At 36.2% G+C, this 25,771-nt stretch overlaps 1 protein-coding gene across 1 annotated transcript; it reads left to right on the forward strand.

Annotated features, from left to right (window-relative positions):
- Positions 1 to 401: 401 nt before the first annotated feature.
- On the forward strand, positions 402 to 23,832 carry LOC129307423 (30-kDa cleavage and polyadenylation specificity factor 30). The gene is made up of 7 exons (XM_054948379.1): positions 402 to 868; positions 1,558 to 1,950; positions 8,254 to 8,416; positions 10,312 to 10,422; positions 16,151 to 16,219; positions 21,971 to 22,057; positions 22,549 to 23,832. The coding sequence occupies exons 1-7, from the start codon at positions 495 to 497 to the stop codon at positions 23,404 to 23,406; spliced, it is 2,055 nt and encodes a 684-aa protein (XP_054804354.1). The 5' UTR covers positions 402 to 494; the 3' UTR covers positions 23,407 to 23,832.
- Positions 23,833 to 25,771: the final 1,939 nt, after the last annotated feature.

A 25,771-nucleotide genomic window follows, 5' to 3' on the forward strand; every position in this document is an offset into this window, starting at 1 on the left:
AAATTAATTATTTAAATATATTTTAAATAGTGAATATTTAATATTAAATTTTGAATATTCATATTATATTTGTACTGTTTGGAATGATGATAAAATTTATTAAAAGTTTTTCTAATTTTAATAAATTAATTATTTAAATATATTTTAAACAATGTAAATTTAATATTAAATTTTTTATAATTTTTAATATTAAGTTGGATTATATATATTAAATTTGAATTGTATAAATTTATGATCAAATTTATTAATTTTTTTAATAATTTTTTATAATTTAATAAATATAAAATGAAAAATAAATCATTAAATCAGTAGAGAGTTGAATGGCACAATGCCTTTGTTGTTTCTGTACGTGAATTTACCGCGTTCATTCATCTTGACTTAGCCTGCAGGGTCACTGCGCTTGACCTTTTTTTGGGCCAACTGTCTTTTTGGTTCTTCCCTCAAAATTCCTTCAATAGCATAGAGCCAACGACACCACTTGCTCCGTCCCTCAAATGGAGGATGCTGAAGGAGTCCTCAGCTTTGATTTTGAAGGCGGTCTCGACACTGCTCCCGCCAACCCAGCTGCGCCATCCGGACCTCTTGCCCCATCCGATTCTCCCGCTGTTGCCACCGCCGCAGCTAATGGTGTTACCCCCGGTGCTGCCGACCCTGCTACAAACAATATTCCTGGCCGCCGGAGCTTCCGGCAGACGGTGTGCCGGCACTGGCTTCGTGGACTCTGCATGAAGGGCGATGCCTGCGGCTTCTTACACCAGTATGACAAAGCGCGGATGCCCGTTTGCCGGTTTTTTAGATTATATGGGGAGTGTCGGGAGCAGGACTGCGTGTATAAGCACACAAACGAAGATATCAAGGAGTGTAACATGTATGTATGACTACCCAGTTTCTGTTAACCTAATACCCTGCGTAAACTCGATGTAATTTTCTTGGCCCCGGGATAGGATTGCGGGGTTATATGTTTTGTGCAATTTGTTCATGATTGTGAGTTTAAATTCTGATGGGTCAGCAAAAGTTCAAAGCTAGGTTAGTGGCTGCTGTCAATATGATAAGTCTTCTTTCCACAATCATTGCGCTCTTGCTGTTCAGACTGCTTGGGATGTTCCCTTAGGTGTCTTTCTCTGAGCTGTTGCTTTACTTTAGGGATTTGGGAGAAGAATGGTGGGAAGGATTCCGTGGAGTTGAGCAAATGTATGTGATGGTTTTGACTTTTGGTGCACTTGGTTGGAGGGACAAGTTTAAGTTCTTGAAAAGGTTTCTGTTTTTATGCAATATTGATACTGCATTATTTCTTGACAAATCTCTGCTAATAAAGTTATAGCAGGAAGGATTTATATTTTTGATGTGCTTCTCTCCTTTCTCTTTTCAATGGTATCGTGGAAGATGTCTTATTCTGCTGATCTGGTTTTACATTGTTGTTTTTATCTCTTCAATAAAGAATTTTTTATTTACTCAAAGAAGAAAAAATTGCATTCAATATGCCTGATTGAATGTTCTTTGCTTTGGATTGGACCATGAACTTGTATGTCAATGATTTTACTGTTACTGTCTCCGCAGGTACAAGTGGGGATTTTGCCCCAATGGTCCTGACTGCCGGTATAGGCATGCTAAAGTTCCTGGACCTCCCCCTCCTGTTGAGGAAGTGCTTCAAAAGATTCAGCATTTATATTCTTACAATTATGCAACCTCTAACAAATTTTTCCAACAAAGAGGTTCTGGCTATTCTCAACAAGCTGAAAAATCTCAGTTTCCACAAGGTCCTAATTCTGCAAACCAAGCTGTACCTGGAAAACCATTAGCAGCAGAGTCAGGCAATGCCCAGCAGCAGCAGCAACAGCCAATACAACAGTCTCAGCAGCAGGGTGGCCAGAGTCAAATACAAAACACTACTAATGGCCAGCCCAGTCAGGCAAACAGAACAGCAACACCTTTACCTCAAGGAATATCTAGGTGTGTTCAGAGACCTGTAGCTTTCAAATGGGCTGTATAAATTGGTTATCAGTCTGCTCATGCCAATAATTTATTCAAAGTTCTTGTTAAAGATTATTTGCTTGGAAGAATAATGTCACTAATCAGTTGTTGATAGTTTGCTCATAAAAGTACTGTTGCCCACTTGGCTCTCTATACATGTACTTATGGTGTGAGTTTTTGTTTTATTTATTTATTGTGTTGTAATAGCTTATGATTTAGATGACTGCTACATTTATCTATGATTTGTTGTTTGTACATTATGCATTTTCACATGGTAGAGCCTTGCTTTTCTTGGGCATGCGCATTTCTAGTGCCTTGCACCTTAGCGTTTTACAGGCCTTGCACCTTAAGTGTGCCATTTGCCTTTAACAACCTTGGACACAATTGGTTTGGTTTGCCACACACTATAGTTTTAATTTTAATGGTAAAAGCAGAAGTTACATCCTTTGGATTTCCTTTGAGAATTTCCAGCCTCAGTTAATTGTCCATTCTCTGGACAATAAGTTATTTTCGGTTTGTAAATATTAGCAGGTATTTTGTATCTTTTCATTTTTATTTTTGGCATATATTTACTGGTACATATTAAGGTCTTATTTAAATGTCTCCAGTTGTTTCTTTAAATAGGCTTTGGAGTTTTATTAAACAAGACTCTATTGCGCATATGTAATCCGTGCATTGGGCATAAGATCTCATGTGGGTGCTTTTGTTGGTCTTAGAAGCAACGAGATAATATATGTGCGTGCATACACAGACATAATTACATACAATCACACATATATAAATGTGTGTGTGTGTGTGTGAGTTAGGCTATGCAAAAGTTATTATTGTCCTCCCTTGCTATACCTGTTTGTGTCTTGTTGACCTTCTCCGTTGAATGTTAAAATTTGAAACAAAGGCCTATTATTCAAAGATGCAAGGGAGTCTGTTATAAATGAGTTGTGGCCTTTGTCTCAGTAGGCATGAAACACTATGTGGTAGCATTATATTGAATGAAATTGCATCTTTTTCTGCCATAGTAGATGATTTTGAGCCATTATTTCAGATTGACTAAGCAACTCTTTCATTTTTACTATTGCAAAGGATCATTTTTCAACCCAAAAGTTTAAAGTTATCAACTGAATCGTTGAAAGCTTTTGATTGGTTTTATTAGTATCTCTAAAATGCCCCCATTAAAAATGCAGATATCAAATTCGAATTTCTTTTATCTAATGAACCATAAGCAAAGAGACCACCATAGATACAACTTAGTTATGCTGGTATAATTCCAACTGCCTCTAACTATCATCTTCCCCTTTCTGTTATTTCCTTAGAAGCTATCCTCATAACTAACAGCTCACCAAATTCTTCTCGTCCTCAAGGAGTTGTTGATGAAGCACTAGTGTCAAAATCTGGGAATCACTCAGAAATGGCCTGGAATGGTTGCCAAATGACATCATCTGGTGCTGCATTTCTCCAATGGACTACTACTTGAGTCAGGGGTATAAACCCCTTCAAAATTTTCCAAGCTAGTATTTTCTCTGATTCCACCAAAAAGAGCCCATTACTGTCAAGCTCTTTTGCTGCTGGTTGGTCTGCCCCCACATTCTTTTTTTGTTTTTCTCTTTGTTGTATTTTTTGTATTTTTTGTTGGTGAATGATAGATTTCAATTTCCATTTAAAAAAATAACAAAAACACTCTTTGAATCTCCTCTTCTTGGCTTGTTATAAAATTCTAATCTGGGCCTTCTAGAGGTGAAATTTAACAAGCTGAATCACAACTTAGTGCTCTTTCAAGTTTCTGTCTTCAGAAGAATCCCTTTCTACGTACGGTAGAAGCATTGGTGGTGGCCTTCTACACATTGCCTTTGGAAAAACTCTCCCCATGGAGGATTGATAGGTCAAGTTATACCTTAATTATAGTCAACCGCATAAACCATTGCTTTGGTTAATTCCCCATCATGCACCTATGGTGACACGCCATGTGCTGGTTCAAGTTTTCTGTGTGGTCATTCGCTTGCAGGTGATAATTGAAGGAATAATGTAGGTATACCTTATGCAATTTGATCAATTTACACAAGAACTTACTACAAAAGATGGGGTCTTAGTTAGTGGTGATTGTGCAAGGTAACAAATGTTTTAGTTTCACGACATTATCTATGAAAACTCCCCCAACATCTGAAGTTGAGAAAGGGTGTTATAACCCACTAAAATGTGCAAGCTTTCATCAAGTGGTCTGCAACCACTAAAATTACTTCTTAAAGGATTTGGGAAGTCCTTCAATGTAATCAATTGCCAAATCTGTCCAAATTGTGGCTGGAATAGATGGTGGATGTGACAGTTCAGGTTGTGCTACTATTTCCCCTTAAATTATTGGCAAACTTGGCATCCTTGAGCATAATTCCTTGTATCTTTCTCCAAACCCTTCCAATAGAAAATTGTTGCCAGCCTTTTGCATGGAGAAGCCACCATCAAATGCCTGCCTATTGGGCTGTAGTGAAAGTCTCCTATCAATGAACTTTGCAACTTTGTGATGACTTCTATTGTTGACTAAGCTAGTCACCCAAGAGGGGGTGAATTGGAAATGAAGTTTGGAGAAAAAGAAGCTTGACACGAGAGATTTATATTGGTTTAGCCCAACCACTTAGCCTGTGTCTAATCCTCAACATCACACTTGAGAGTTTTCACTAAGATCACAAGTTTCAAAGAATGCTTGCTACCAAAGTACAGACACAAGATTGCACCAGTCTTGGTTTTAGTTTACAAACACTTACAAACCTTATAAACTATCAAACACTTAGAGAAAAATCTTTTCTAAGATTTTAGAATAAAGAATAAGCTTTCTAAAACGTAAACTCTCAAAAGAGTAGATAAAAATACTGTGGACAATTTGAAAGGGGAAATGTATATTCTTATACTTATTGAATAGTGTTACACAAGGGTATTTATACGTGAAACTAGGAGACAAAATAATAAAGACCAATAAACTCTAATAATGCCTATTAACTCCTAATAAATAGAAAATAATATTCACAACAATTACAATATCACCACACTCTCCCTTAAGTTGGATGATATATGCTAATCACATCTAACTTGTTTATACAACTTTCAAATTTAGGCTTATGTAACCCCTTCGTCAAAACATCTGTAGCTTGAAGATTGGTAGGCAAATAAATCAAACTAATGATTCCTTCTTCCACTTTCTCTTTTATGAAATGTCTATCCACTTCCACATGTTTATAGCTGCCTTATTGTCAAAATAGAGTTTTAATGGAAGGTCTACTTTGACATATATCTCTTCTAGAACTTGTTTTGGCCACAACTCTTCCATTACCCTTGAGCCAATGCTCTTAATTCAGACTTAGCACTACTTTTAGAAACAACTCTTTGCTTTTGATTCTTCTAGGTAACTAGGTTTTCCCACACAAAGGAACAATAACTGGCAGTTGATCTTCTATTAGGATGAGTTCCTTCCCAACTTGCATCCACTTTATGGTTCTCTGCTCTTGTTTTTGGAAGAATAACCCTCTATTAGGAGTACCTTTTCGATACTTCAAAATCTTGTAAGCTACTTCCATGTACTTCTTCTTTGGTTGAGATATGTATTGGCTAGCCACACCTATAGCAAAAGCAATATCCGGTCTTGTATGGGAGAGACAAATCCTTTTCTTTCTCATTGTCTTCTTCTTCGACTTCATCATTAGAATAGGTTTCTTCTTCTTTGGGGCCACAATAGGAGTTTCAACAGGCCTACAACCTAACATACCTATTTCCTTCAAGAGATCAAGTACATTCTTTCTCTAAGATACATAGATGTTCTTTGACCTTGCCACTTCCATGCCTAGAAAGTATTTTAAATTACCGAGGTCCTTTACCTTGAATTCTTTTCCTAGAGTAATCTTTATTCTTGTTATTTCCTCAAGGTAGTCTCTTGTGAGAATGATATTATGAACATGTACAATAGAGCTTCAGGAATGAGCCGATTGGCGTTTGACAAAGCTCCTTGTATCAGTAGTGAGACCCAGTGCTCACCCTTTTGCACACTCACGCACATCACAGTATGATGCCGAGGAGGCATCTCAAGCATTTTGAAAAAAATAGGAAATCCTAGGATTAGGGCTCTGATACCACGTGGACAATTTGAGAGGGGAAATGTATATTCTCATATTTACTATATGGTGCTACACAAGGGTATTTATATGTCAAACTAGGAGACGAAGTAATAAAGACTAATAAATTCTAATAATGCCTATTAGCTCCTACTAAATAGAAAATAATATTCACAATTATTACAATATCACCACAAATACAATGAAAATTTATAAACCAGTAAAAAAGAGCTTTTTGCAAATAATGAATGTAGTAGGTAAAATAATGAATGCAATTAGTCAATCTCTTATCCACCTACTTAAATGAGGTTTTATATATAGTGTGAGGATGATTAAAATCATTAGAGATCTCAATTAGCCGTTTGGAGTTGTTGCATTGTGTGCATAAGCATCGAAACTGAGTAAAAGTACTTTTTTTATGGAATGCATTAAATGCTTGTTAGGACCTAGAGACTTGTGTGGATTTGGTATTCCCTTGCGAGAATGAGTAGCTCATAAAGGCTTAAGGAAAGTTTAGACTAGAACAAGCATGGAAGTTATCCAAACAATGTGAGGATGAGTCAAGTAGAAGCACAAGCTTCTCTAGAACTCCAAAACTTGTGCGGATACAATTTGGATCCTTGTGAGGAATATATTCAAGAAATGTTAACATGTTAAAAACGTGTTTACATTCAAACCTCGTGAGTGTGGTTAAGACAAGTTTTGAACACTCATGATAACTTGAAATAGCTCAGATGTTGAAGGCTCAAATATTGGTAGACTTGAGTAAGACTAGATCTTGAATTAGCAGCCTAGCACTTGTGAGGATAAGAGGCTTTAGGAACTCAAGTTGCAAACAAGAACTCAATACTTGTGAGAGTGTGAACTTTAAGCTCACGACGATGAGAAGTTCTGAACCTTGGTTAACATTGATGCACTAAAATTTGTGTGGGTCATTACTAGACTAGACCTTGCATGTTTTGAGTGTTCAGAACCAAGTTCCCTTCCAATGCACCAAAACTTGCGCGGGCATTAAACCATGACCTTGTGAGTTCAAGTACTTTAGAAGTTCCTTCTTTGGAGTTCTAAACCTTAGGTGTTTTAGATTGAAACTTGTGCGGTTGAGCATCACAAAACTAAAAGGTGTTCTGGAACTCTAAAACTTGTGCGAGAATACTTAGAAGCTTGTGAGTATGAGATGCAACACTTAAATAACAATATAAGGCATTCTATTGAAACTCGCGTGGGCAAATAAGTCCCTTGCGAGGATGAGGTTAAGATCATGAAGTGCACAAAGGTATTTTCTTAGTTCAAAATCCATGAGCGTGTGTGTTGGCCTAAGACTTGTCTCTTAAAATGTTTTACCATGTTATGCAAATACAAGCTCTCATATTTTAAGGTTTTTAACAATTAAACTAAGCTTCTCATGTTCTTGATCTTCTACTCTCTAGAGTTAGTTTTGTTGTACTTAATTATATAATTTGCACAAAACAAGACCTTACTCAAGTTTTGTTATCATCAACACCTACCACTAATCTCCCCTTGTTATTAAGGTCTCAGTTAGCCTAGAATGCTTAGGGTAAGGATTGAGATAAAGTGCTTGCCAAACAAGATACATATGAAGTTCTCCATTATAGCCCTATGATGGGTACTATTGTCAAGATATTACTTGCAGTCCCTAATATAAACAAATGATAATCATCTTTAAACATAGTAAAAAGTTGACACACTTTTAAAGTGTGAAGGAACGTTGTAAAAAGTTGACATGCTTTTAAAGTTAGTAGGAGGGGTGTGTATATATGTATATATAGACTATACTTAACAAGTTTAAATGGAAAAAAATGTCGAAAATGGCGCACTAGGAAAACAAATGAACTGGGTAATTGAAGCCCAATGTCCAACTCCACAGTTTAATGTTTGCTCTTGAGGTTAATATATTTTGTTCTCTTAAACTTTACTTCCTATCACATCATCCTCTATTAATATCAATATCAAATTATTGCATCATAATCCTTTGTGATTAGAATTTCAGTTAGTGTCATCTGCAATGACTCTGGCCATCATGTTCGGGACTGGAAATTGAGTGCAAGGTCATGTTTTCAAGAAGGGATTATGTTCAGATTGTAAATAATAAACTTATAAAAATATTGCTTCAGTTGAAGACTGTTCTTTTACTTAAACGGGTTCACTAAAGTACTTTCAACCAAAATCTTAGGTATTTTATTGTTAAAAGTTGCAACCGTGAAAATTTGGAGCTATCTGTTCAACAAGGAGTATGGGCAACTCAAAGGAGCAATGAGGCTAAACTGAATGAAGCCTTTGACTCGGTGGAAAATGTGATATTGATTTTCTCAGTCAACAGAACTCGACATTTTCAGGTGAGTTTCAAAAGTTGCCTGTTCCCACTTGACTTCATCATGTTGTATCCATCTTGAGCAGCTTTATGATGTAGCATGTCTTGTGATTCCTTTTGTTGATTAGCAAGATGGGAAACTAGTAGATAGATCTAAAGTACTGGGGTATACCATGCTGTGAATGGTTCTGGACTAAGAAAGCCATCTCCAGCATGAGCATTGATAGATTCCCCCCTCCAACACTTCATAAATCATAACTATTACCTTTGAATTCCATGAGTAGTGTGTTTTGCCCTTCTAGCATTGTTCAATTGTTTTACATCAAATTTATGGCAGAGCGCTAAGGTGCAACTGTGGATTAGAATTCCTATGGATGATCTTCATTATGGTGTGTGTATGATATTTTCACCGTCTGTGTTTCTGTCTCTGTCTCTATCTGTCTGTCTGTCTGGCGCTCTCTCTCTCTTGTCAATGGAACATATCTGCCGAGACTATAAACATTTCGTTTCCAAAAAATGCTGTTTTTATCTGGATAATTCTAGAAAAATGCCACATGTCGAACTTGAATTCTAGTTGTTTATACTTCTGCCAAAGAAAAAGACCATTGGCATGACCATGCTTCTGATCGCCTTGCACTATGATTTCCCCCCCCTTCAAAAATAATGTTCTAAATCGATGATTTTGGAACATATTTTCAATTTAATGTATAACTAAAGTTGGAAGGATGTTTTATTTTCTCATCAAGATGGGTTCTTTTGTTTTCATCTCCCTTTAGGTTTTAACTCTGTCCCAGCCATGTCTTTGTGCCTAAGCTGATAAGTTAAATTTGTTTTGAAGTGTCAGTGTCAGACATGCCTTAATTTTAGTCTTTAAAGTAAAAACCTATGTTTTTTTTTTTTGAATGTTGAAAATATTTAACATATCGATCCATTTAGTGGTTTCTATTGGTGTTTAATAACCAAATTTTGTTCACGCTGCTGTGTTTATATAGAAGCATTGCAGGTAACTATTTCTATTAAGGTTAACAATATCAATATGTGACTTGATAAATTAGCCTTCGATTGCTTAAGATAACTACACCATGACATTGTGAGAGAGTGATGGGGTTCTCTAACTCAATATTATTTATAAACTGTATTTCTGCTCTTTCCTCTTCAGCAAAAGCTTGCTTCTATAACAATGATAGAATTAAAAAAACACCGGTAAAGGGAAAAGATGAAAAGGGAAAACATTCTCTGGCATTTGAGAGACCTGGCACTCTCCTATTCTCTAGCTTCCTCAGAATCCCCCTGCCTCTTACAACCTTCCTCACATTTATATTCCCTCAGCTTCTCTCTCTTTCCTCCTATTCTCTAGCATCTCATAGCTTCCGCACTACCTGACAAAGGTAGTAATGCTGGGTCATCCCCTGTTCTATCACTTCTCTGCCAGCTCACATCTCCCACTTCTTTGGGTATGTCTATTCTTTTTTACTTGGCCGCCTTAGCAATTAGCATCTCATTGGGACTGCTTCCCCTTCCTAGTGTATGCCTTACCTCATAGCTTCCACATGATAGATATTATGATCTTTAAGTTTGATGTTTCAGGAGGTTTGAAATAATAAATATGATTTCAGATAATTATTACTTTCACTGACGTCTTATGTAATTATTGTCTCTTGCTAATTTAATTTCGCACTTGAAAATGGAAATCTTTTTAACGTACCTAAAAGATTACTTTGATTGTTAATTGACATGTGATTTCTTCCTAAGATAATTATATGGTGACAATCATCACCTCTCATTTTAACATTATTAATGGGCTATAGAGCATCTATTCTTTAAGGAAGCTGAACCCTAACATCACTTTTTCTGTTTTTACATGGCTATGGCTTACAAAACAAACCTGAAGTTATCTGGATTTTTTTTTTTGGTTTGCAGGGTTGTGCAAAGATGACATCCAGAATAGGGGGCTCTGCTACTGGGGGAAACTGGAAATATGCACATGGAACTGCACATTATGGACGTAACTTCTCCGTCAAATGGTTAAAGGTTTGAGTCCTCTTTTGGCAACATAAATGAATTTTTTTTCCGATTGATGGCAGTGCACAAAAATATAGAGGCAAGCATCCTCTAGTATACCTAAAGCAATTTTCAAGGAGCAAATGGGAAACTAAAACTAGAAATTATAGTGTTGGAGAAGCCTTCCAATGATAACCTTTTTTTTATTTGTGTGTGGATAAAGTAGCAAATTTGGCTACAAACTATTTTTCGAGGAGCATCTGGTAGCCTAAACTATCAAATCGTGCAAAATAAATCATGAACTTTCCAAAAGGGAGCATCCAATAGTCTTCCGTTAACTTCAACTGATGGACGTTATGTGGGGCTCGCAATGACATGTGGCATGACACAGACACGACACATCAGCATGGTAAAAGTGCAAATTTAGCCACAAACTATTTTTCTGGGAGCGCTAGGTAACCTCTATTATAAAAAAAAAGACCATCCAACACCTTCCCCTTAATTTTGACCAAACATAATTTATTTTTGTACTTATGAGGCCCACAAAGCATTAATATCTCCAGTCTTCTTGCTTTCGTTCTCAATATAAGCTCCAGAAGAAGAGGTTCAATGAGTTCTTATTTGAAGACATTCAGCAAAACAACGCTAACGAAGTGAAAGAAATAATTCGTGACTAAATTAAGCTAGAATCAAGCTTCTTCTCATGCATAGCAAAATCAAGTTTCTGCTTCATTGACATCGTCCTTGTGAAGGTTTTTAGATAAGAACTCATTGAACCTCTTTTTCTGGAGCTTATATTGAGAACGAAGATAAGAAGATTGAAAATATTAATGCTTTGTGGGCCTCATAAGTATGAAAATAAATGATGTTTGGTCAAAATTGAGGGAAAGGTGTTGGATGGTCTTTTTTTTATGGTAGAGGCTACCCAGCGCTCCCAGAAAAATAGTTCGTGGCTAAATTTACACTTTTACTGTGCTGATGTGTTGTGCCACGTGTCATTGCGGCCCCACATAATGTCCGTTGGTTGAAGTTAACAGTGGGCTACTGGATGCTCTCTTTTTAAAAGTTCGTGATTTATTTTGCATCATTTGATAGTTTAGGCTACCAGATGCTCCTTGAAAAATAGTTTGTGGTCAAATTTGCCACTTTACCTTTTTTTTTTTTGGCCAAACTACATTGCAGCTTGGACTACTTGAAACAATCGGTTTGTCTTTTATTACTAACTGTTTCTTACATAACTTTTCCAGATATAAAAGTTTGTGCAGTGATGTCATCTCAAGTGAAATTTAAGGACTTGTAAAGCTGAAGTTAAACCTTTTTTTTTTTTTTGTGGGCACTGTTATTCTTGCATTTATATGATTCTTAAAGCTACTGGGGTGTTCAAATATTTTCTTTATCTTTCTCTTCTTTTGGGGAATATACAGTTACAGAGGAGGAAATCAGTGACGTTTTTTCTTTTTCGGAAAGGTTTCTTTGAGGAATATGCTATTAAGGGGCTTTATTGTCTTCATCTATGTATTTTCATCTTTTCCTATTATTTAGTAGGACTGTTTATTTATTTCTCTTCAATAGCTGCTTGCTTTTAAAATGATGGAAGGGAGTGAAGGACTCAGCCTCAAGTAAAGTGTTATTCAACGCAAAACCCTCCACATGGTATAAGTCTAATGGAGGAAGTTCCTGATTACAGTGAAAAAGAACAACCACAATCCCTGCACATTCGAGGGACACGGACTCTCCACAACAACTGGAATTTTCTTACCCCTTTCCCAACTGCATAGCCCTCCGAATAGCAACCTTCCCTCCTCTCCCCTTTAACAGACCTTTGCAAATTACCCCAAATACCCTTTTTAATCTGCTGGACCCTCTTCCCAATTTCAGGGCCTCCTATAATACATGAAACCATCCTTGAGGAGAAAAGAGGTAAACTGCTGCCGGATATCATATTCCTCTGAAGTGCTGTCATGAGTTGGGGGTTGTGACCATTTAATGAGTAATTCAACCTGACCATTAGTAAGGCGTCAGTGTTTCAAGACAGCTTTAGGTTGAACCTGCAACTCTGTAGTAGTAGTCTAACAAGGAAGGGACTGATGCACAGAAATAGCAGGAGAGGATGACTTTAATTGGCAGACATGAAAATAATTGTGAATCTTAGCATCAGGGGGCAACTGGAGTTTGTATGCAACTGATCCCTGTCATTGGGCCATTTGGCCAAAGAGAGTTGCCTGTAAGGCTGTAGCTTCAGAAATACTTTGTCACTAACAGCAAACTGAACATCACATGGCTCTGTCAGCATGAGACTTCATATACTGCTATTGACAAATAAGGCAGCCACATCTGTAGCATGGTAAGGGTGGTGAAGAGGTAAAAAGTGGGCAACTTTAGTGAGCCTATCCACCACCACTCAAATGGTGTCATCGTGCTGTGATTTTGGCAATCCAGAAATAAAGATAGAGGAAATGGCTTGATGGAGGAGGATCGATAGTACTAGTGAACAGGAGTGTCACTTCTACCTAGAAGGTTCTAGGCCTAAAGGAAGAAAACGAGAATATTGATTTTTTTTTGTTTCTGCAAATAAAGATGTTATGTGGTTGCACTATAGTTTAGCGAACCCTAGTATCAGGTACATGCAATTCTTGTTCTCAAATATTATCAATAAAAGTAACTCTTCTTTTCAATGTGATGCGTATCAAATGGCCAAACAGGTAGGGAGCTCCTACCATCCATAGCCATCCAAACCAACTTAACCATTTGCAGTCATTTGTATTGATATTTGAGGTCCATCTAGAATAACTGACCTTATCAAAGAAAACATGGTTTGTGACTTTTATAGATGATCACTAACTTGAGTCTTCTTGATGAAGGAGCTGTGTGTTGCAAATATTAAAAAACTTTTATTCCTTCATACAAGACCAATTTCAGACTTCCATAAATATCTTTATAAGTGACAATGCAAAAGAATATTTGAGCTTATTCTTTCAAAAATATGTTGAGGATTATGGGATTCGTCATCAAACGTCTTGGGTAAATACACCACAATAAAATGGTATGGTTGAGTGGAAAAATAAGCATCTTCTAGAAGTTGCAATGGTTGTTTTGTTAACCAATAACATTTCGATATATTGAGGAGATGCAGTTCTCATTGTAGCTTACTTGATACATATAATGTCTTCAAAAACCTTAAAATATACTCATTTGCAAAACTCTTTGAAGCCTTTCCTCTTTCTACTATGCCCCAAAGGGTTTTTGGGGGAGTTGTGCTTGTTCATTATGAGGGAGGTGGGAAATTGGACCCTTGATCAATGGAATGCATATTCCCTGGGTACTCACCTAACTAAGAAGGTATATGAGTGCTATTGTTCTAACACATGCAAGGTGTATGCAATTATGGATATTACACTATTTACCCATTTGGAGGGAGAACAAGGTAGATGAATGATTTTGAGCTATGGTGGATCCATTTGAATAATGATCATGTTGCACCCAAACTACTTTTGGACCTGGTAAGATTGAAAATGATACTATGAACAGTTCCAATACCTGTGACCGATCTGATTCTACCCCACACAGCCCTGAAACTGTCCTTGAGAGCAACCCTGAAAATGTTAGTGTAACTGAGACTAGGGTGGAGCAACCTAAAGAACAAAGGGTTGTAAGTGTACTCTAGAAGGAATGAAGAGGCTAATCAATACGTGTAGAGGTGGAAGTCCCAACCATTCTTGAGCAAGGCCAAGATTCCAATTTGGATCCAATTTCTGTATACATAGCATTAAGGATAGACGAACGACCTTGTACAAACACCCTATCAATTTGTTACTTATGAAAATGTGTCCACATCTGCAAACGATTACTGCTAATGTAAATAATGAGGAATTATCTGAACCTGTCTAGGAGGTGATTTTTGATTCCGTGTGGAGAGGGGCCATTAATGAAGACCTCAAGGCTTTAAGAGAGGAACCATAATTGGAAGATAATTGAGTTGCCAAAAGGGAAGTCTATAGCTAGGCATGAGTGGGTGCTTAGAAGTAAATACAATCCAGATGGTAATGTGAGTAGATACAAGGCAAGATTAGTTGTCATAGGATTCATTCATTCTCTATGTCTTGCAATCAAATATTGTCCTTGTGTCAAAAGGATGTGAAGTACCATTGGGATTTTGAAATGTAGGGATCTCAACAAAGGTGTGTAGATTGTACAAATCGTTGTATGATTTGATAACATCAGTCATGGCATGGTTTGAAAGGTTTGTACGAGTTGTGAACCAGTTGGGTTACTATTAATGCCAGGAAAACCACACTTTATTTTTTTAAGCATTGTAATGGGAAAATCTTATACTAATTGTATATGCCTAGCTGTAGAATTTGAGGCGAAGGACTTGGGTAACTAGAGATATTTTCTAGTTGTAGAAGTTGCTAGATCATGTAAGGGAGTCAGTTTGTCGCAACATAAGTACACATTATACTTGTTGAAGGAAATAGGTATGCCTGGAGCAAAGCTTGCAAAAAACACCTACGGAAACTACTTGTAAGCTTGACAATGTAAGAGATATCAGAGATTTGTAGGACAATTGGTATACTTTTTAATTAGTGTGGTAAGCTAGTCTATGAGAAAACCACAAGAAGAGCACATGGAGGTGGTTCATAAAATTCTAAGGTACTTGAAGATGACACTTGGAAAAGGATTGTTTGCCAAAGGATGATAGGAATGTCGAATTATATACAGATGCTGAATAGGTTGGATCAATCATTAATAGGAGATCCACTAGTAAGTATTGCACCTATGTGGAGGTTGAATATAAAGCATTGGTTCTAGGAACTTGTGCAGGAATGTGGATTAAAAAGGTTACTAAAGGAGTTGATGGTAAGGTCTCGATCAATGAAGGTGTGGTGTGATGATATGGACACCATTGGAATCGTAAAACATTCAATACACCATAATATGCCTAAGCATTTTATAATTAATAGTCACTTTATGAAACAAAAGATAGGTTAAGGCATTATTAATTTGGATTTTGTATCCTCAAGCTCTAAGCTGCAAGTTTGGTGAGTAAAGAACTCTTAAGAGTGTAATTTGAAGAGCTGAATAGCGAGCTGGGAATGATCAACACACATGCCTCAACTTGAGAGTGAAGCTTTGCAAGTATTTAGCCCAAACCAGGCCTAATATTGTATTTTTCAGAGGTCCAAATAAATCCCCCTGTTTCAATGCCATGATGCTCTGGCTTCCCGAGGGATGTTGTTGGTTTAATCTTGGTTTTTCCTGTTGATTTGTATCCTGATTTGTTTGATTTCTTCATCTCATAATTTCTGGCATTGAGCCACTGAGCTTCCTTTCCTGTATGTGTTTTCTTTGGCTTATGGGATATGAATGAAAATCGGAGCTTTTGTTGTAGTTTCACTATTTGTTTTGAACCTTTTTTTTTTTTTTGTGGTGGGGGGTTGTACATATTAGTCATAATGGGATTAATGTGCTTTTCATTATGTGCATGATTCTGTAAGCTTTGTTTAGATATTTAGTTGGTTATTTTGAAGTTCTTTCTCTTGGAATATGTATTGCGTTGAAATGACATTTAAAAAAAAAAACTTATTATTAATGAATCCTTTTCTTATATGCTAAGAGTTTGGTAGCGGACAACTTGGGTTCTTTAACTTTTGAAGTGTGGTTGAAATTTGTTTAGGAACTAGTGTTGAAGCTGCCCAATCATATCTTTAAATCTCATGTCAAGTAAATGATCTGTATAATTGCAATTTCTTGTCTGCAGTTGTGTGAATTGTCATTTCACAAGACTCGCCATTTAAGGAATCCATACAATGAGAACTTACCAGTAAAGGTATTATCTTTGCCAGTTCTATGATCTAATGTTATCTTTTCAATATTTGTTAGTTCAGAGGAATCTTTATAAATTTTATTTTATTTCCATATTTGGGTTTAATGTTAACAACCCCTATTGAAGTGAAACTCCTGGAGGAGTTTTTATCTGAGTTTGAGTTTACTTTTGTTAGGAGTCTTAGCTATCCTTCACTTCTATTGTTAGAAGCCCTAAGTTGATTTTGACTATTGAGAGGATATTGATTTAACAGTTTGGCATCTCAACACTTCGGAGTTGATAGATAACTGGAGTACTGGAGAGCCATCCTTCCGCCCTATAGTGAATTTACTTAAGAGGAGTTTTTATAAATTTTATTTTATTTCCATTTTTGGGTTTAATGTTAACAACCCCTATTGAAGTGAAACTCCTGGAGGAGTTTTCATCTGAGTTTGAGTTTACTTTTGTAATGAGTCTTAGCTATCCTTCACTTCTATTGGTAGAAGCCTTAAGTTGATTTTGACTGTTGAGAGGGTATTGATTTAACATTTTGGCATCTCAACACTCCAGAGTTGATATGTAACTGGAGTACTGGAGAGCCATCCTTTCGCCCTATAGTGAATTTACTTTAGAGGAATCTTTATAAATTTTATTTTATTTCCATGTTTGGGTTTAATTTTGAAAACCCCTATTGAAGTGGAACTCCTGGAGAATTTTTTATCCGAGCTTGAGTTTAATATTGTAAGGAGGCTTAGCTTACTTCTCTTGTTAGAAGGCCCACTATTGAGAGGATATCATTTAACTGCTTTGCATCTCAACACTTCAGAGTTGATATATAACTGGAGTACTGGAGAGTTATCCTTTGGCTTATTCAATTAGGTTCCTCTATGGTAAGACAATGTTGATTTCTGCTCATGCATGGTGTAGGGTTTTGGGCTGAAGACACTAAGTTCAATCATTAATCTTTTTAGCTTAGGTCCTTATTGCTTTCAAATTACTGGAAAGTGATATTGTTGATAACTAGACAACGAAAAATCTGTTTCCAGGGTACCTGACTTCTGATTTTTGCTGCTGCTCAATGAATGGAAGACATAAAAATTAGTAGTTTTAATGTATATAGAAATTAAGGTATTGAAAATTGGACCGGTCAAGCCAATGGGTTACGGGTTTGTGGTTTAACAGGAAGTCAACTCGGAGGGCAAACTAGTTATGATTAAAATAATACAATTTAAATAAAAAGACATTAATCATGAAAACATTCAACTCAATCCAAGATTAATCTCTAATACAAGAAACAAATACAACAATAAATATAGAATTACAACCACCCAAAAGTCTAACAACAATAACATACAACTTTCTAAATATTCATTCTTACAATTACAATTTACAATCCTTCAATCATTAAAAAGTCTAAAACTAATAATCACTAACACTAAAATCATCAACAATGACAATTATAAGTCATAAATGTTAAGGAACAATCAGGCAAATGAACAATAGCAAATAATGGAAGATTAAAACAATTAAGGCACAATTAACTTTGGAGAATATTGAATCTTCTAAGTTCGAACTTAAAAGTAAGGCCTTCTATTTGAAGTTCGAACCACAAATAGTGGAATCTGGTTTAATTGCCTTGCCTTGCCTTCCATTGTCTCGCTTTTTTAATTTTCAAGATGAATTTTTTACTTTTTATTTATTTTTTACAATTTTTTTTAAAATAAAACAAGAAAAAAAGTGACCCGGATGACCCAGCAACTTGGCTGGGTTATCCCAGGTCAGTTGGGTCACACTGGAAACCTAAATTGGGAAAGAGACTAAGTTACCAGTTCACGGGGTAAACTGGCCGGTCCGGTCCGAGTTTTCATGCAATGATAGAAATAAATAATTCTAAGAGAACAAGAGTAAGATTTTGAGACTAAAGCATTCAGTGAGATGATCTGTGTATTTGAGCAGTAACGTATATAGGTAGAGTTAGTTACTAACTAAACTCAATATATAATGCTACAAGGTGTCTACATGACTCCAGTACTTCAATATAGAATGCGACAAGGTGTCTACATGATTTAAATACTTGATTCCTGTTCCTTAATGATGACACTCAATAACATATACTTATGGACCCATGGCTATTGGGCTTAGGTTGCTAAAGGGCTGTGGCAAGAGAACAAAAACAAGAAGAGACTACGAGGGGCTGGCCATTGGAGAGAGAAAGGGAGTTGGATACCATGAGTGTCATTTGGGCCTTGAGTGTGGTGAGAATTGAATAAGTTTATTAAGTGGGTTTGGAGGTTTCTTGGGACGCTGGCAGATTATGGTTTTGTTAGGAAGAGTTCTGGTCTCCAACGCTTGGTTGGGGATGGAGGAAGGATTCTTCATCATTTTTTTTCAATTCCGTTTTCAGTGTGTTTTGTTGTTGGTGAGTTCTGAGTGGAGGAGTGTATTTCTTTCATTTCCAGCATCTTATTTCCAGTTAAGTGTGAGCTTATTTCTGCTGTAATTCTCTTCCTTCCAACTGAAGGAGGAGAGTGGGGTCCATTGTCGTGTAAAAGCATAAATAAAGAAAACTATATATGCTTGCGAGCAGAGAGCACAAATGTTCTTAATTTCCATTGAACAATTGCGATACAGCATGTACAGGTAGACAGTAACAATCTCTCCTAAATAATAGGATCTAATAAAGCTAAATATGATCTAATAAATTAATCCTATTTTGACTATTTACAAAAGGAAATAAATTGTTAGTACATTAATGAGGAATAGATAAGAATATTTCCTCACTCGCCCTCAAGTTATGTCAATCATATCCAACTTGCCCACAAATTCTTTGAACTTCTTTGAATAAGCCCTTTGTAAAGATGTTTGCAGTTTGTCTCTAAGTTGGCACATAGACAAGAGATATAAGCCCCCCTTCTATCTTCTCTATGATAAAGTGTTTATCTACTTCAACATGTCTGGTTTTATCATGTTGAACTGGATTATGAGTGATACATATAGTAGCCTTATTGCCAGTTTACAATTTCGTAGGTAATTCTATCTTCATCTTTAGTTCTTTTAGTACCCTTTTTACACAAATTTCTTCACACAGACCATGGGCAGTAGCTTTGTGCTCAGCCTCAGAGTTACTTCTAGCAACAACATTTCGTTTTTTTGCTTCTCCCAGTAACTAAGTTGCCTCAGACACAAGTGCCGTATCCTGAATTAGACCTCCTATCACCATGAGCACCAGCCAAATCCGCATTAATATAGATCTCCACACAATTCTTTTTATATTCTTATACAAGATACCTTTACCTGGAGTTCCTTTCTACCACCATAGGATCTTGTAGACAGCCTTAAGAAGTTTTTCCTTGGGTTAATGAGAATGTTGACTTGCTACACCAATTGCAAATGCAATGTTGGGTCTGGTGTGAGAAAGGTATGCAAGTTTCGTGACAAGTCATTGAGATATCTATCTTTATCAACATCCTTGCCTTCTTTTTCCTCTTCCTCTTCATCCTCACTTTCTTCTGTTCCCTTTGTACCATCCTTCTTCTTGTTGGATTTAACTTCAATAGGAGTTGCACTTGGTTTACATACCAAATAGCCTGCTTATGTGAGGGGATGAAGCACATATTTCCTTTGGGATTTATAAATCCCCCCTTTTGATCAAGCCACTTCCTTTCCTAAGAAGTATTTCATTTCTCCCAGATCTCTGACTTGGAATTCCCAGATCTCAATTTCTTCATTGTTATCCCTTGTGAGAACTATATCATCTACATACACAATATTGGTTCCCTTGTACTTGAAGAACATGGTATGGTCTATTCGACCTTGAGTATATCCTTCAATTTTTATTACCTGTGTAAACCTCTTGAACCATGCACGGGGAGACTATTTCAAAAGCATATAAGGATTTTTGTAGTTTGCATACTTGGTTTCACTTCTCTGTAGGAAAACCATGTGGAGGTGACATATACATTTCTTTTGAATCTCCATTCAAGAAGGAATTTTTTACATCTAACTGATGGAAGGGCCAATCAAGATTTGCTGCTAAAGAGATTAAAATTCTCACCATGTTGAGCTCAACCACTGGTGCAATTGTCTCTGTATAGTTTACGTAGATATGAGAATCCTTTTGTAGCAAGTCTAACCTTGTACCTATCAATTATGCCATCTGCCTTATACTTCATAGTGAACACCCAGTAACACCCTACACGTGTTTAAGCCTTGTACTTCAATCCACGTGCCATTCCTTCTGAGAGCTTCTGTTTCCTCCATGACAGCTTGCCTCACTAGACTGGTCAATCTTGGCACCAGCAATTTCCACCTCCAGTTCAGGATCTGTCACCAGTTTAGATTTATGTGTGTCAGGAATTTGTGGCCCACTCCTTGATTTCTTCCTTCTCGTGAAGAATTTAGTAGGGTCTCTGCTCTTTTGAGTATGTTTCTCCCCCTCAATAGGATTCTCTCTTGTTCTAGGCATAAATAAATTAGATGCAGGTGACTCTACAAGATCAGAACATACCCCAAAGTATTTTTCTGGAATAGATAGGAGTAGAGGATGTGGTGTGGGTATCTTTCATCGGCTGCAATTTCACTCACATTACCCCTTGAATTGATGCTTTGGGTAGAAAGGTGCATCTTCATGAGAAGTAACATCACAACTAACAAATTATATGTTGATAGACCTCAAGGGGTTTTTGGTATCGATAGGAAGAAAAAAGAGTAGTGTCCCCCCAGTAATAATGTGGCACATTGTGAGTAAACAAGAGAGCTTGGGCAACATCTAGGATATGATTTTTCCATTTAATAATACCATTATGTTGTGGACTATAGGTGCAGGTGCTTTTATGGACAAATGTCATTTTGTTGGAGGAAATTGCCCAAAGTCCTATTAAAATATTCAATGCCATTATTGATATGGAGGATTTGAGTTGTAATATGAAACTGGGTTTTTATCATATGATAGAAGTTGACAAATACACACGAAACCTCAATTTAATCTTTCAAAAGATAGGTCCAACAAGCATGAGTGTGATGATCAATAAATGTAATAAATCGTTGGTGAATTCAATTTTGAACACAGCTAGGTCCTTAAAGGTCACTTGGATAGTTGAGAAAGTTTTTGAAGGTTGATAAACATTTCTAGGAAAGGTAGTTCTTTGATGCTTTGCCAGCTCACAGTTCACAGACATTGCAATAAAATTTGGAGACATCTTTGTTTGAACATTTTGAAGGGAACATTTGACAAAAATACTGAGAGTTTTGATGACCAAAATGGTTATACCATAACAAAATACCACTATCCTTAGGAAGAGAAACTTTATTGCAAACACTACTATGCTTCATTGAAGCTTCATCAATGTAGAGAGACCATCAATCTCCTTAGCACCGCCAATAATCATCCACATGAACAGGTCCTGAAACAAGCAATAAGTGTCATAAACTGATAAAAGTTAGCATGGCATTGTTCAATCCGTGTCAACTTATGAACAGACAAGAAATTGCACTTCAAATTGGAAACATATAGTACAGAGTGGAGAATAAGGTTGTCAGAAATCTTAGTATCACCAATTCCAACCAGAGGGATTTAGAGGCATCAGCAATTTTGACTGAGAGCGCAATCACAAGGAGTATGGGTAGTGAATATGTCAATATTATCGGTCATGAGATCAGATGCTCTAGAATCAATAATCCACTTTTTCAATTCGCAGCTTGATTAATGATAATTCGCGTAGTTAGGTTACAATCATATTGGAGTATTTACACTTCTGTTTGTTAATTTAATTGCAGATAAGTAGAGATTGTCAAGAACTGGAGCCTTCTATTGGTGAGCAGTTGGCATCCTTGCTTTATCTTGAGCCAGATAGTGAACTTATGGTATGCTTGCGTTTTAGTTTTCATCTTGGTCTTCAGAAAAGAAAGTGTTTCTTTTTTTAAAGCAAAACAAATTCTATATGTAAAAGTAAAAAGATTAAACTACAATAGTGTTCGAGGACTAAGGTGAGAAGCTAAAATTTCAAAATAAATAGTTAAGTACAAGGGAAAGAAGAAAGATAACTTGCGAGGAAAAAAAGGGGGTGAAATTAATTGTGTTCTCATTGTTATGGTTTGATAAGTTGAGTGATATCAGATTGATGGATTTCCTTTCAATTCTAATTAGCCAGCCAGATATTAACCAATCACAAAACCCACCCACAAGCATAGAATGAATAAGTTGAATGGAAGCACGATAGGGGCAAACCAGTAAAAGAACGACAGATGAAGAAAGAAAAAAAAACAGAAATGTTTGCATTGCTTTCAAACAAGTATCCGGTATTACATTCCAATTTTCTAAGGGATAAATCCTGGCTCTTCATTTTTGAGTACAGGCTGCCTCACTTGCAGCAGAGTCTAAGAGAGAGGAAGAGAAGGCAAAGGGAGTGAATCCAGATAATGGAGGAGAAAATCCAGATATCGTTCCATTTGAGGACAATGAAGAGGAGGAAGAGGAGGAAAGTGATGAAGAGGAGGAAAGCTTTGGCCCAGGTGTTGGGCCAGCTTCTCAAGGCCGAGGTAGGGGCCGAGGTATGATGTGGCCTCCCCACATGCCTATGGGGCGTGGAGCCAGGCCTCTACCAGGAATGCAGGGTTTTCCCCCAGTAATGATGGGAGATGGATTATCCTATGGGCCAGTTACCCCTGATGGCTTTGGTATGCCAGATCTATTTGGTATGGGCCCTCGTGGTTTTGGTCCCTATGGTCCTAGGTTCTCTAATGATTTTGCAGGCCCCCCAGCAGCAATGATGTTTCGTGGGCGACCCTCACAACCCGGGATGTTTCCAGGTGGTGGGTTTGGGATGATGATGAATCCAGCACGTGCTCCATTTATGGGCGGAATGGGGGCTGCAGGTGCAAATCCACCAAGGACCGGTAGACCAGGTGGCATGCCTCCAATGTTCATGCCACCACCACAACATCAGAACACTAACCGAGTTGCTAGGAGAGACCAAAGAACAAATGATCGGAATGATAGGTATGGTCCAGGGCTAGAGAGCAAGGGTCCAGACATGATGAGTCAATCAGGTGGACTTGAAGACGACATGCAATATCAGCAAGGATTCAACTCAGCCCAGGAGGATCAGTATGCTGTTGGAAACCACCTCAGAAATGAGGAGAGTGAAAGTGAAGATGAGGCGCCTCGAAGGTCTAGACATGGCGAGGGGAAAAAGAGAAAGGGCGAAGTCTAGAAGATGTTTAACCCAGACTAATAAGTAGCATATGCTTTTCCCTGAACACAAGATCGAATTGCTGATTCTCTAACCTGCAGGAGACAACTATTCTTGCTTTAGGCTCGTTTTTTTTTTTTTTTTGCCCCCTGAATTCTTTTAACGAAATAAGACGATCAGATATTATGACCTCTTGTTTGCATGACGAAGGGACCTTGGGGTGCATCTGAAAATATTATTTTAAATTGTGTTTGCTAGTCATTAGTTGTTTTTTGATGTGAATATCTTTTATAGGACGTTTACTATTCATGTAACAGTATTGGAGTATCAGAATGATAATACATAGTCGAACCTGATGAATCCGTTACACCATGTGATTTGTAAAGGTACTTTATATTAATATTATAGTGCTCTGAAGAAACAGGCAATTTAAATTTACATTTTACACCCATGTCGTTAGTAGTTGTGCTTAATGTGTGCAAGTGGATGGTGGAACTATTGCATAAGAATATTTGATGCATGAATATATTAATTGGCCAGCTAGGTTGACTCATGATCTTAATTTTAATTTCTGGTCTCTCACTGACCTTTAATAGGGTGTTGATTTGATTTTTTTCATTTGAAGTTGATGTTAATTAAATTAATTAGTTAATTTTGCACTTTGAAAAGATTTAATGTTGAGGTTTAATTTATTATTGATATTATTTTGCATTTATGGAGCTGAGCTGCAATATTTTCCCGTCTACTGCTAGTTGACTGTAATTAAAAAGAACGTGCTCAAACTTTATAGTTACTTGTTCAAATCAAATTCTCACCTAATTAATTCTGTTATGATATTTCACAAAAAAATTTGGTAGTAAAAATTAAACCTCAACAATGAAGTGATTTACGGGTTCAGGTTTAATTAATTCTGTTAGGTTTTAGGGATTTACGGGTGCTAGGTCATATCTTCAGGATGAAAGAGCTGTTATAAAGGTATTTATATATTGCTTAACAATGAAGTGCTCACATTGCCAAACTTATAATCTTATGAATTGTGAACCAAATTTTTACTAATTATACCAACCTTTGTTGGTTAAAAAACATTGTTCTGACTATGCTAGTTTTGAAATCCTAAATTCAAATTAGGCTTTGTACTTCAATAACATTGCAATCCATTTATTGGGTGATCATTTATTATGTATATAAATATTAATTTCAAATATTTTACTATCACAATTTAATAGAAATTTTATTTTTATACACTTATACTATATAGTTTTCATTACTGGGTAAAACAATTTTTTTTTGCGCCAATGAACACTCACAGTACTCAATCAATGACTAAAATTTAATTTACTTTTTGCAAAATTTTAGTGCCTTTAATTTGTAAATCAAATGCACGATATACCTAAATTCTAGTATTATCCCATTGAAAACTCACATTACTCAATTGATAATTTCTTAGCTGAGAATTTTGATGGATCTATTATCATGTGCAAATCAAAACCAATTATGACCCTTTTATCTACTTTTATTACTCAGTACAGCACCGTTTTGCCCCCTTATGTACTTTTCATTATTTTATTTTTCAGTTGATTATTTATTATTTTATTTTTGTTTCTTCTATCCAATTGCCATTTAATTTGAAAATGTATTGTTTAAAAGTTGCTAAATTGATGCTAACGAAAGTTGGTCACGATGCTAAGTAGTTGGTAGGACACAGGTTCAAATTCTAGAATTGATGCTACATATAGTTTGTCAACATTTTTATAACTCGACATTCTCATCAAATATTATTTCAAAATGCATTAAACGATTTAATTTGATATAATATTTGTTTTCACAGCATATTCTTTGTCCCTACCTTTTTTGACCCTATCGCTTGCTATTTTGGAAAACTGAGAATATTATCACCTGCCGACTAATTTGAACTTCCACTGTGCGGGTCTATTTTTAAGACATTTTCACCTTTTCATAAGAATTAAAGAGGACTGAAAATACACTAATTCTGTATGAAAATTAACAATTTTTTGAAAAAAAATTACATATAAGTTCATGAAGTAAACTTATTTACAAATAAATCTCATGAAGTTCAGAAACCACAACTAGGTCCCTTGGACCTAAGTGTAATTTAAATTAAGATAAAAAAATAATAATGACTCTATTAAACATATATACATTAGATTAGTCAAATAATTTATAACTACTTCATCAAGATTTTACAACAACAACTTTTACTTTTTACAATTGTGACTTTACATATCTAATAATTAAATTGATCAGTTTAACTATTGAACATGTAAAGTTATGGTTGTGAAAAATTGAAGTTATAATTGTAAGATATTAATAAAATAATTGCAGAATAATTAATATTAAACTTTGTTAATAACATATGATTGTCTAA

The sequence above is a fragment of the Prosopis cineraria genome, unplaced genomic scaffold (assembly GCF_029017545.1).
Source record: "Prosopis cineraria cultivar Desert tree isolate PC_DT_omini unplaced genomic scaffold, ASM2901754v1 PC3, whole genome shotgun sequence".
NCBI classification, from domain to species: Eukaryota; Viridiplantae; Streptophyta; class Magnoliopsida; order Fabales; family Fabaceae; genus Prosopis; species Prosopis cineraria.